Below are 13,307 nucleotides of genomic sequence, written 5' to 3' on the forward strand. Positions count from 1 at the left end.
AAGGCATCACATCAAAATAACCAAACTGTCTAGAAAACAAAAGGCTGGGCCTGACAGGGGAGGCAAGGGCAAAAGCCCTTCAGAGGTGGGCTTGCCCCTTAGTCTGGGGAGCCTGAGTTTAAGGCTAGAGGTTAGAACGCACCTGCTGTGAACCCAGCTTGCACCTGTGTCCCTCCTGAGAGCTAGGGGCAGCCCAGTCACTGCCTAGAGCACTACAGTACCCCACCAGCCTAGAGTTTAGAAATATCCTTTGTGCCAGACTGCCCCTAATTTACAATTAGAGTGGGAGCTGGAAGGGACCAAGAGGAGAAGACATGGAGACAAGAACCTATGATCATAGTAGTTGTTTAGTCCCTATAGCCAGACACCTCTAAAGAGGCCCCAGGCTAGTCCATGGATGGTCACAGCAACAGAAAGGGTAGTCAACATGGCTGTACAGGTGGAAAGGAGGTAGCTCTGGTACTAGTCATGCCTTGGTCACAGCAGATCCAGAGAAGTGATGTTTCTTGGAGGTCCTGACTACTGGATCATCTTCGAGCCTGGACTCAGACCTGTAGTTCCAGGCCAGGTATGAATGCCTGCTTCCCTGGTTCTGGGACAGGGAGGTCTCTGGGAAATGACTCTGTGCCTCCCTCTCTCCAGCTGTCCTCCATTGGCCAGAGAACCAGGGTAGGATACAGGGACTAATGGATACAAGACAGAAAGATAGCACTTACATAGTACAGGTCCTCAAGGCCTCTGCTCAGGGGCTGCCCTGACACACAGCTGCTGTCAGAGCCACTGGAACCACTGGCTGATGGGCATTGGGATGAGACCTCTGAGTCTTCAGGAGCTAGAGAGAGGGACTGGGTGAGTTTCAGTAGGGGAGGCCCAGAAAGCCACACCTCCTGTGTCTAGATAAGCCTTGACATACTCAAAGAGGGCTGGCTGCCCAGCTCTGCCTCAGTCTCCAGTGCGGCTTCCTCTGGGAAGTTGGGGGGATACAGGGGCCAGCGGACGCCCAGAGGAGTTGGATCTCTATACAGATGCAAGTTGAGAGAACCCAGCACAGAGCAGGAGGCACGGTCTCCAGGAAGCGTGCTTGTGGCACCCACGTAGGGGCTGTCATAGTCCAATGGAGCCACAGCAATGGAGGCCCGAGAGCGAATTTCTATGTTAAGAGAGAGAGTCAAGTTGAGACAGGTCCTAGGTCAGAACCCTGTCTTGCCTGAGGTCTCCAGAGCAGTACAGGCCAGGGCTGACAAAGGTCCACTGCCTCCTGTACAGTTTTCCTCACCCCCACCTCCTGTCGCCTCCTGCCCACTACCTCGACCCTTCAGGACATAGTTGATGTTGCGGTCGTTGATAGCTTCCTCGCTGGGGGCAATGTCCCGGAAGGCCTTGTTCCCCACACCCATGGACACCATCTCAGCCATGCGCACCTCTGAGTGGAGAGTAGACATAAGTGAGGCCCATAAGTCTTTTGAGGCCTATAACTCTTTCTTGTATACCCATATCCTGTGGATTACTGTCCTGTGCCCTGAGCCTTTCTGGTGCCAGATTTTCTCCTCCCAACCATTCCTAAGGTAGGTTCTATAATGCCTTTGTAGAGGTGAGGCTCTGGATGCCTAAAGAAGTTAATTATTTCCCCAAGTTAGACAGTGGTTGCAGGACTGGCTGACTTTGAACTTTTTTCTCTTGCAATGGTGGCTGCCACAGGGCCTTCTCCCCTTTCCCACGCTCTTCTGGGTTCTTAAGTCCTCTCTGGATCCCTAAAAGACATATATCCATATATCCTGTGGGGAGGGAAGTACAGGGTAAAGTAAGAGTCGGGACTCACCCTTGTTGTGGACAGCCTGCCTCCAGAGCAGGCGAGAGATGTCAGCCGTCCAGGCCTGCTTGGTAGCCAAGCTGGAGGCCTGCAGCACAAAGGTGTCCTTGGCCTTGCGGCGTCGGAACCAAATCTCAAAACGCAGTTTGCTATCCCCACAGCATTCAGTAAGGCCCAGGTCTGCCATCTGTATGGCCAGGGCAGAGGGGCTTGGTAAGGCATGAGCGAGAATTGGGGACTGGCACAGGGTGGGGGCAGGATCCGGTCCACCTACCTTAAAGGAGCGCTTGTAGGTAAACACATCAACACCTGTGGGCCCATGGCGAGGCTTGCTGAAGAGCAGCAGTTCCTCAAAGAGGAAAACACGACGCAGGGACTTGTGACGCCCACTGCGCACCACAAACTCATCCTGTCGCACCAACTGCCCCTGTTCTTTTAGGTTAACCTGTAAAGTTGGAGCCTAGTGGGTGCCTGATCCCTCCTACACCCATAGCACCTGCCCACCGTGGCCTGGGATGACTCACATCACAGCCCTGGATGGCATCCATGGCTAGCAGGTCATTGCCATGTCGTAGTTGGAAGTGGACGAGGTTCTGGGCAGCTTGCAGGGCACTCAGCTCTTGTACAGGGCCCCCGCAGGCCCGGGCCAGCTCCTGCAGCAGCAGCGCATACTTGCTCATGCGCTGGATGGGCTTTAGCAGGTAGGAGGCTAAGTCCAGCCGGTCTCCCAGGGCTTGCTGCTTGTCCTACCAGGTAGGTGGGAAATCACTGAGTTTCAGAGTATGCCACCTACCTTCCCCCTCATACAGTTTTGGGCTTTCCTACCTTGAAGAAGGCATGACCATAGCTGGTCATCAGGGCATCAGAACGAGGTTTATTCTTGCTGTAGAGTGCATACATCCCAAACTGCACCCTCTACAAAGACACATGGTCAGGTCAGGTGCAAAGGCTACCCTTATCCCAGGCAAACCACTCTTTTGGCTTGAGATAACTAAAATGTCAACAGATGGTTCTCAGAGGGATCCTTCCACAGACACTGCTTTGAATAAGCAAGAACACCACAGTGAAGATGAGGCAGGCCTCTGTGAAAGCAGTCTCCTCAAATAGCCTCTGCATTCAGCTCTGTCCCTCCATGGCTCTGAGACAATCTCTGGTATTACCTCACCTCAGACCATCTTCCCTCACTACATTCAGCCATGCTCACCATGACTGGCAAGCTTTGTACTGGCTCTTTCCTGGTGTGGAACTCATTTTGGTTCCTCTAGCCTAAGTTCAAATACACACTGCCATACCAGTACCTCATGTTATCTGTCCTGCTTCTTTTCCTAGCCCAAAGTGTAACCTAGAATGATCTTTTCATGTGTCTCCCCTAGATAAATAAAAATACCCAGAGACTCTGGGACCTTGTGGATCTGACTCTTCACTGTACCTAGCACAGTACAACAGCTCATTGTGGGGGGAGGGGAGATAATCAGCCAGATCTCGGTGGCTTACATGGCGCAGGAAGGCATAGGCCACTCGGGGAGGATGTCTGGTGCAAGCCTCCAGTTCACGAAGGAAAAAATGGGAATGGAAGTCCCGCAGCTTCTCCAGGTTGCCAAAGAGGTGGGCACGCTGGCCTCGGAGGCCCTGAGGCACATCAGGGCGATCCAGCTCAGGGAAATAGTTCTCCATGGTATAGTCAAGAGCCCGGACATATTCCCGCTCTGTGGCCACCATCTCTGCCAGCACAAGCTGAAGCCTGCCAGGGAAGAAGAGTCAGGACCCAAGATATCTTCCTTCCACTACCCTCCCTGACATGCCCACTGCCTGTACCTGTTGGGGCTTCTGAGGTCAGAGCTGCCTGGTGGAGACACAGTGGAGGGCTGGGTACCTCCTCCAGACTCTGGTACATGGCAGGCAGTAGCAGTGGTGGAGCTGCCAGGTGGAGGCATAGTTGAGGATGATCTGAGCTGGGCACCTCCTCCAGACTCTGGTCTGTGGCAGGCAGTGACAGTGGCTGCTCGGTGACAGTGGTGCACAGCCTCTCGGAGACTCTGGCCCAGGTTCTGGTCAAAGCTGTAGGACTTCCTCAGGGGAGGGGTGGCATGTACAGTGGGGACCTGGCTGGCACACAAGCTAGCTGTGCTGCCTGTTGGTAGTGACTTCAGTGCAGCCTCTAGCTTCTGGTCTAGGGCCAGCCATGTATCCTGGCACCGGGTCCAGGCCCAGCGGCATTCCTGGCGGATGCCCTCTGAGCCCAGGCCTGTAGCCAGAGCCCACATTTTCCGGAAGTGAGCAGGAGGTAAGTCAGGGTTCTTGGTCCAGTGCAGCTGCAGCTGCTGCAGCACAACACCTGGGCGCTCCTGTTCCAGCTCTGCCAATACCTGCTGGCCCGCCTCAGCCCATCTTGAGGCCTGCAACATCAAGGCCACATGGGCCTAAGAGGGGGACCTTGGAGAGTCTGCCACACCTTCTATCCCTCGACCCACTCTACTCCCAGGAGGCTGACTCCAGGCTAGTGCTTAGATTTTAAGATCAGACTGAAGGCAAAGAAAGAGAACAGATAACAGGAAAAGCTCAGGCTATGGGTGGAGCTGGGGCAGCCCTTTCCTCAGCCCCAATGACCAAAGAGCCAGGGACATGGAAGCTCACCCACCCACCTGCTTGAGGAACTCAGAGAGCTTCTGGGCATCTGCCAGCCGCTGGCGCCTCTGGGCCAAAGCCCTAGAGAATTCTGTCAGCTGGGCTTTCAGGGCCAGAAAGCGTATTCCAGGGGGACCCAGCTCAGCAGCTTCCTGGCCAGCCAGGGACTGTAGAAACTTCTCACTTTGCCTGACTTGCTCCTGGAAAGAAAGACTGTACTCAGCTAGCTCAGGCCTGGGAGTCTGGCCCTGAACCTAGATCTTTCCTATTGACCATCTCCATGTCACTAAGTCTAAAGGTGGAAAACCATCCTCCACCTACTCCATCCTACACAGTCCCCTCTCAAGCCTCAGCAGCACTCAGTCTTCTCTCTCCTGGGCCCCAACTCCTCCCACCCTCCTGACCCTCCTTGTCCTCAGTTATTCCAGATGTTCTCCTTTCCTTAACTGGGTTCATAAGGACAGTGTGCTCTCCTCCAGGCAATCTTGTGTGATCACACCCCAAAGGTCATTTCAACCCCCACAAAATGGCCCTCTACATCCTGACTCCAATCCCAAAGGCCTTCCTTTTCACTTCTTCCCAGCCATCTCAAAAGCACACCTATAAACGGGTGCCTATAATCCTAGTTACTCAAGAGACTGAGATCTGATGATCACAGTTCAAAGCCAGCCCAGGCAGAAAAGTCTGTGGGACTCTTATCTCCAATTAACCACCAGAAAACCAGAAGTGGGGCTGTGGCTCAAAGTGGTAGAAGGCTAGCCTTGAGCGAGAAAGCTCAGGGACAGCACCCAAGCCCTGAATTCATGCCCTACAACTGGGGGCAGGGAGGGGGGTGGAGGGGACCACACCTGTGGCCTGACTTACAAATGCCCTTCCTTAGATTCTCCTCATCCCCTAGAACGTCCTAGGAACAGCACCCACTCATCTTTACAACTGCCTTCTCCACATGGATGCATCAGCAAGTCCTATAAACTTTGCGAGTCCATCTCCCTGCACACCCACCATCCTGTCCAGAAAAAGCACTAGAGCCAGTCCTCTCTACCTGCAGGTCCCACATGGATTCAATTAATCTTACACTGGAAATGTTTGGAGGGAAAAAACAGTCCTGTAAGCCATGTGTCAGTGGCTCACGCCTGTAATCCTAGCTGCTCAAGAGGCTGAGATCTGAGGATCAGAGTTCAAAGACTGAACAGGAAAGTCTGAGAAACTCATCTCCAATTAACTACCAAAAAGCCAGAAATGGTGCTATGGTTTAAAGTGGCAGAGCATTAGCCTTGAGCACAAAAGCTCAAGGCCATTGCCCAGGTCCTACATTCAACTCCCACAAACAGTACAAAAAGAAAAAAAAATCTGAAGAAATACAAACTTTTTTTCCCTGTCCTTATTCCTTAAATAGTCTTAACCATATACATAGCACATACACAATACCAGGTATAATTAATCTAGAGCAGGCTTAAAGTATATAGAAGGATATGTGTTGGTTATATAAAATACTATCCCATTTTTGTTGTGTTTTTTTTAAATGGAGTTTTAAAAAGAAAATTTCTGGGTGCTGGTGGCTCACACCTAAAATCCTAGATACTCAGAAGGCTGAGATCTGAGGATTGCAGTTCAAAGCCAGTCCTAGAAGAAAAGTCCCTGTGAGACTTTCATCTCTAGTTAACCACTGGAGCACTATCCTTGAGTGCAAAAGCTCAGGAACAGCACCCAGGCCCTGAGTTCAAGCCCCACAACTGACAAAAAAATTTATATGAGGAACTTGAGTATCTGCAGATTTAAGATCTAGATTTAATATAGGTCATGGGACCCATTCTACACACACACACACACACACACACACACAGAGGTGAATACATTTTCCACTGTGTCTCTTCACTGGACTTCCACACCTATCCTACAAGACAAAGAGCGCACAGAAACTAAGAATATCTTCCTGGAATATGGAACTGACTATGAACCTTTCTTGCCCAAACTTTTCACTGTAACAGGGTGCAGTGATCAGCTTCATCTCATCTCTCCTGCTTCACATTTCAACCTCACTGGCTTTATAGTTTCTCAGGAACATATTTCCTCCTGACAATGGACCTTCAAACATGTTAGGCTGGGTGCTGGTGGCTCATGCCTGTAATCCTAGCTACTCAGGAGGCTGAGATCTAAGGATCACAGTACAAAGCCAGCCTGGGAAGGAAAGTCCGTGAGACTCTCATATCGAATCAACCACCAGAAAACCAGAAGTGCTGCTGTGGCTTAAGTGGTAGAGCACTCGCCTTGAACTGAAGAGCACTGAGACAGCACCGAAGCCCAGAGTTCAAGCCCCACGAATGACCAAAAAAAAAAAAACTATTTCCCAGCCTAAAATGACCATTTCCAACCCTCTTCCATCTGTTTGACCCCAAATTATCCTTCAACTTTCAGCTTAAAAAGTCCCTCCAAAATGTTTCCTAAAACACCTGCTAGATCAGGTCTTTGCTACGAAGGCAGGGAGAGGCACTGTACTGATTCTCTCCAGAGTTCTTACCTCTGTCTGAAAACATGTATGTGACTATGAGCCTGGGTTCTAACGGATCTCCTCTGCTGCTTGCTGAGCTCCAAGAGAACTGGATAGACTGGCTTGTTTTCACTCACTTCTGCCATCCTAGGCCCTGGTCAAATGCCTCAAATCCCTCCAGAATGAACTATGTCCAAATTTACCTGGGCCACTTGGTCCAGTTGTTGAAAAGGGCCTTGGGCCTGGAGCAGCATGTCCAGTGTGGGTTCCCTTGGCTCTTCCAGGCCTGGCCAGCCAACCTCCTGTAGCCACACTTCAATCTGGATAGACATAAGCAGGGAATGGTGAGAACAGATGCTGTGGGGAGGGGGGATAGGTCACCCTGGAAATCAACAGCAGCTGGCTCTGAACAAATGGTTCCCACCTGGTGCAGCCCACCCTCCTGGGCCTCTAGTGTTTGGAGCAGCTCAAAGGCTTGTATCCGCTGGTTGCTCTGCAAGGTCAGCTGGTGCAGCAGTCCATCCACTTGGCCATACAGCTCATCAGCCTTGTCCACTGCTGGCCTACATAGGGTATATGTGCTACTTGATACCTTGTGGGTCCTCTTACTTAATTCCACCCTGCCCTGAGACTCATAATCCTGGCTGATACTGAGTCAGCCAGTTGAGTGCTCGGCAAGGTATGGTGAGCAGGATCTGGGAGCTGGGTTTCTACCTACCTATAGTCTGGGCTCAGGGTCATCTCTGAGACCTGCTTCAGCCAAGCCAGTTCCAAGCTCCCTTGGCATTGTAGCCATGCCAGCTGTGGTGAGTCTAACACCTGCTGCATCAGGATTTGAGCCTGCTGTAGCAGCTGACCAACTTCCTATGATTAAGGGCAACAGGCAACAGTGGACATGGGAGACAACAAGAAAGGAGTCTAAGAACATTCAGAGGTATGAGAAGGGGACACTCACTCCAGGTTCCATGGGCTGGGGCACAGCCTTCATTCTCTCAATGGCCTCCTGAAGCAGGACACAAACCACCTGACAGCTCTGCAGTAGGGCTTCCAGACGCTGTGAGGAGGGGCAGGCATGATTAATGGGCAGTGCTGGTTCCAAGCCACTGCAGCCAGCTTTACTCAGGCTGACTCAGGAGAGCTCCTCTGCAGACCCGGCACTACACAACTCCCTTGTACTCTGCCACCCCTGGTGCACTGACCAACCGGAAATCCAGCCAACTCTGGTGACAGTAAGGCAGATGTCCTCCAAGCGAAGTGGGCAACACAGCAGTGGGGATGTAGGTCAGTAAGCTCTGATGGGAAGGCAGCTGCTCCAACTAAGAAGAAGGTGTTAGGAGCCAGAGTTGGTTGAAGAAAGAACCTACCTCCACCGCAATCAACTTGGCTCCTTACCTGAAGCCCTGAAGGCACTGCCTCTGGCATCTTTCCCACTAGCAGTATCCTGTGTACAGATCCTGGAGCTGCTTCCTGCAAGGAATCAGAGCTCAGCCCCACCATCAACTCTTAAAGGAATGAAATGGAGCCACATGCCTGTACTCACTTGTAGTTTCCTGAGCCCCCAGAAGAGAGAAGAACTCGGGGAAGAAATTCGAGCATCAACTACTACAGTCAGTCCTAGGGCCTGTACTTCGGGCCTAAAGGGATGAGCTTTATTTTAATATCAGATTTCCAAACCCTGAAAATGCTGGCTCAAATTCAGTCCTCCAACCACTTCCTCCAAACCTGGGGATTCCTCGCAGGTAGAGCAGGAGGCAGATGAGTTCATGGCTGTTGCACTTGGGGTGAAGCCAGGCTGAGCTGTTGGCGCACAGCAGCAGCACTGCTCGGCCTTCTACATCCCGAGTCCCTGTGGAGATGAGATAGTAAACACCCACCCAATGGAGACACCCTTCTTCCATCACTACCAGACTCTCCCAGTTACCTGGCAAGGCAGCCATGCCACTGGCCAGCAGCTCCCAGGTGAGGTCTTGGGCTAGGAGGCAGTCAGAAAGCTTAGGAACGCTGGATCCACTGGGGTCTTGAGAAGGGAAATGGCCTGGGTCATTATTGGACCCCTACCCATAGGCCAGGGCTACAGGCTGGGTAGAGTCAGAGACTTCACAAATCTCAACACCTACCCCCAGGTATAGCCATCCTTCCTGAGGCCAGCCTTCCTTACCTGCCTTCAGTAGCTTTGATGAAGTCTCTGGTAGAGGGTCTCCAAGGTCCACAGCGTTGGACAGCAACCCTCCAGCAACAAAGCTAGCTGGCAATGTCCCACCTGGACCCTCGCCCCTTACCACACCTCCCCCTCCGTTGTCACTTTCATCTTGAGCTAGGTTGAGATGGGAGGACATGGGACTCAGAAGGCTCTCCATTCCAGTGAGGGCTGGCTGCTCTGACTGGACTGAGGAGCCTCCTAATGTAGTCCTCTGGCCATCTCCTGACCCGTCCACTGCCCTTGGTTCTGGAGGTGACCGCAGTTCCCTGGATAAGGGGCTGTCCTGTAGCTTTTTGCTCTGAGCTGCCCCTGCAATTGGTCTTGAAGGACGGGGGACCTTAACCTGTATCTGAGTAGCAGGGTCCTTCTCCTCCCAAGCATCCCTGAAACTGCACACAGCAAACCTCCAGTCTGTGGCATGGCCCTGGGAATCTCGGGACACGTTCCCATCCTCCAAGGGCCCTGCCATCACCCGGTGCTAAGAATTGGTCGGTCTGCTCTGGGCAAATGAGCCAGTGACTGGGCACCAGTGTAAAGGAAAAGCCGAGCTCATCCAGGAACTGGATTGAAGATGGTCTGGCAGTCCTCCCCCAGCAATGCAGACAGGGCGCCCTAGGCCATAGAAGGTGCTAGAACCCAGGGAATGCCGTGGCTGTTGGAGTTCGGGCCTGCGGAAGAAGAACACCAGGGGGTGAGGATCGCCCTTCGGCTCAGACCCGAGTCGCGCTCCCATGAGCCTTTGCACGGTGGGGGCCCCACCGTCGGACACGCCCTCACGCCCCGGCTTCGCAGCCCCTCCAGACCCCAGCAGGCCCCAGTCACGGCGCGGGGGCTGGCGCGCGCCTCCTTCGCCCATAACCTGCACTCAGGGAACAGTGAAGTCGAGGAAGCTGCGCAGCTGGACCCCTCGAACTCACCGCGGCCTCGACGGCAGGTACAGCGCGGCCGCCGGGCGTTCACGGACGCCGCCTACTGGCGGAAGAGAGGAAGGACGAGGCCACTATGGGCACCCGGCGTTGCTGCTCCCCCTAGGGGCCGGAGGGCAGAGTCACAGCTCAGCCCCTAGGTCCCGATGGCAGGGAAACGCGACGGCGCCGAAGCTCAGCCTCGCGCCGAGACCCCTCCCCGGGGGCACGCGGCTCCCCACGCCCGGCGCCCTGCGGACTCGGCGCGCCCTCCCTCGGCTGCGACCAACGGCTGCTCCGCGGCTCCGGCAGCGATGCCCCTCGAGGGTGAGCGGGCGGCTGGCTCCCGGAGGGTGGGGCGGGGGCTTGCGGGCCGCGGGCCGCTTTGGCACGCGCCGAGGAAGTCTCGGTGGGCGCGCCGCCTTGCCACCTTGCCGGGTAAGATCTGCCCCTTTCCTCGGGCGAAACGACGCGTACTTACTCCTGTCGACGCCCAAATCTGGTCCCAAGAAAAGTGTGGACCCAGAGTTTCTGGAGGCTTCTAGAGGCAGACCCTTAAGCCCGGAGCAGCTCCTGGCAGATTCTGGGAGCCCCTGGGGGTATCTTCATGAAGGATGGGAGCGAGGGGCACCGTGCTGCATCCCCACCTCCCTCCTGATCTCCAAGTTCTCCCATTCAAAGACAGGATGGTACCGGTTCAGGGTGCAAATCTGGCCCAGTACAATTAGCCTGCCTTCTGCCAGACTCGTCCTTAGCACCAGCAAAACAAAAACAAAACACCTTTGTCATTGAGATTCAGACAAGATACCACGCCCTGAAGGTGCTGTTACTTGGGCTGGAAGGTGGAGGAATCATCAGTGAGGCCTCAGGGATGGGAACAGACCCAGGCCTGGCGGAATCCACCAGACCCCTCGGCCCCTTTGCTTTCCCTGGAACCTCTCCTTCTCCCCCCAGCCCCAGAGTCCAACTAAATAGACCAATGCTGAGTTTCTTGTCTTGGAACCTGAGAAAACATCCTAGGCCTGGCTCCACTCACCTGTTGAGGTTGCTCCAGGGATTCTCTTCTCTTTGCACCTCACTTTCCTCACCTGTTTAAAAAGAAGAGAAAAAAAAAGTTATTCTTTTTCTCCTGGGATTGCAGATGGACCAAGACAGACTGTCTGTGTTCATTCCCGGTCCCATCATTCCACCCTCTGGGATCTTGAAATCATGAAAGGCACTTGGATAGTTGTGAAATTCCTCCAAGCACTGAAATTTGGGGTCCCTTCAGTACATGTGAGCTTGTACTCACATATATTTTGTGGGGAGATTGGGGGGGGGGGGCTACAGCAGAACCAGGCCCTTGGTCCCTGGAGGAGAGCACAGTGGGGTAATGCCTTCTGGATCCTAAGGAAGGAATCCTCTTCATGAACATAGGAGCAGCAGCCACAGTGGGAATGCAGCTGCCTGCCCAACCTAGCACCCAGCATCCAGACCCCCAGGCAGATACTGAAGAGGAACAAGGAACCAGGGCTGACTTCAGAGTTGTCCTGCTCCAACCTCAGCTCCCAGAACTTTCTTCCCTCCCTCCTTTGGCTTCACTGAGCATTGGGTCCAACCTTGGCTCCTTCCTCAACTCTGTCCCAGGGCCACCCCCACTGAGTCACTGATTCTCCCTCCCTCCCCCATCCACTATCCACTCCCACCCAGCAGCCAGGCCCCTCAGGAGCCCTAAGAGGAACCTGCTGGCAGGAACACATACCCTCCCAGTGCCAGAAGCAAAGAAGAGGCTTTGGCAGCTTCTGGCTGACCCTGGCCTCTGGGCACAGCAGGCAGTCAGGGGAGGCACAGACAGGCTGAGATAGAAGCAGGGCTCGGCCCTGGTTTCCCAACTCCACATAGAATGTGCATTGTAAGCAGACTGCATGTTGTCCACTTCTGTACTTCCAGCACCAATGCGCCTGTACAGGGCCTGGCACAGAATGTTGGGGGGAAGGGTCTGAGTCTGGTCACACCGCTCCTGCCTTCCTGAGGCTCCTCATCGGTGGGACACCTGAAAACCAGAGTCACAGATGAAGGCAGATTCAGAGGCTCAGACAGAAAGGGAGACAGAAGAGACCGAGAGCTGCAGGATACACAGTACCAGGATGGCAGAGATACAGAGAGAAACAGGGACAGACTGAAGCCCAGTGGGGACCATTGAGGGGCTAGGCCTGGAGCCAACCTGGGGTGGCTGACCACAGTAGGTTCTGTGGGCTGAGCTTGCAAGACTGAGCAGTGACTCACGGAGCCCATCTCTGTGGCTCTTCTAGCAACTGAATCTACTCACAGCAGCCTTTTCCACTGAGATCATAAAATTCGAATGGACTGCCCCTTCTCCACCCTTCACTCAGCCTTCCATTCTTTGCTAACAGGAATCAATCAGAAGTATGTGAGCTGGGGGAAGGGGAGGCTTAGTAATAAAAGACCCATAATAATTTCCTTCACTGCATCCCAAACCTTCCAGTCCTCTTTCACCTTTGGCCTAAATAAACTTGAGCTTCCAGACTTCAGTAAAAGCCCAAATGACTTTCTGACTCCAGACTCCAGAGGCATCATAGCCTTTTTGCCCAGTTCCTAGACTGGCTGGGAAAACACAGTTGATTATAAGTCTTGTCTCCTACTGTCTCCTCTGCCTGGAAGAGCCTTGCCCATCAGCCCTAATCAAACTCCTTCCTTTGAGGCCTGGATACAACACCTCCTCCTTCTGGAAGCCCTCCCCTCCCCCATCTTGTCCCACCAGCTGGCTACTAGTTCTCCCCCTGTACAACAGAACCTCCTTGCCTTCTCAATCCTTCCTGTAAGCTGTGCTCACCTGCTTTCTGTCCTCCATAGATCTGATGATTCGGGACCTTTGGTGTAGGCCCAGGAATCTGTATTTTGACAAGCTTGCCAAACACTAAATTCTGGAAATAGCTACCTGCTATCCCCAGCAGCAGCCTCTTCACCCACCATGGACTGCTGGAGCTGCCTCCCAAAGCCTTCATTCTCTAGCCTTTCTACTATTTACCTTCCAACTGGATTTCCATACAATTTTCACTTGGAGCCAGCCCCAGACACTGTATAGTAGTATGAGCAAGCATGTGTGCATGTACACACATGTACACTGACCTCCTGGAATCCTTCTACGAACTTCTCAAGGCCCCTTGACATTTCATGCACCTTCAGCCAGGCCTAGGACAGGTTCCTTCCCATTTTGCCATTAATCCTGGCAGTAACCTTATGAAGAAGTATGATTGCTCTCCCATTTTACAGATGAGA

The 13,307-nt window shown here is 53.4% G+C and overlaps 1 protein-coding gene across 1 annotated transcript; it reads right to left on the minus strand.

Moving 5' to 3' along the window:
* Positions 1–466: 466 nt before the first annotated feature.
* Plekhg4 (pleckstrin homology and RhoGEF domain containing G4) lies at positions 467–9,592 on the minus strand. Its single transcript, XM_042700611.1, has 22 exons — positions 9,082–9,592; positions 8,845–8,940; positions 8,646–8,769; positions 8,464–8,557; positions 8,316–8,390; positions 8,123–8,239; positions 7,879–7,977; positions 7,642–7,787; positions 7,348–7,486; positions 7,127–7,243; positions 4,453–4,635; positions 3,732–4,206; positions 3,626–3,653; positions 3,305–3,551; positions 2,636–2,725; positions 2,335–2,556; positions 2,085–2,255; positions 1,820–1,997; positions 1,307–1,423; positions 914–1,150; positions 717–832; positions 467–592 (listed from the first exon to the last, which is right to left on the minus strand). Exons 1-22 carry the CDS (start codon positions 9,590–9,592, stop codon positions 467–469), a joined length of 3,708 nt encoding a protein of 1,235 aa, XP_042556545.1.
* Between the last annotated feature and the right edge of the window lie 3,715 nt (positions 9,593–13,307).

Source organism: Dipodomys spectabilis, unplaced genomic scaffold (assembly GCF_019054845.1).
Source record: "Dipodomys spectabilis isolate Male_0828 unplaced genomic scaffold, ASM1905484v1 ptg000273l, whole genome shotgun sequence".
Taxonomy (NCBI): Eukaryota; Metazoa; Chordata; class Mammalia; order Rodentia; family Heteromyidae; genus Dipodomys; species Dipodomys spectabilis.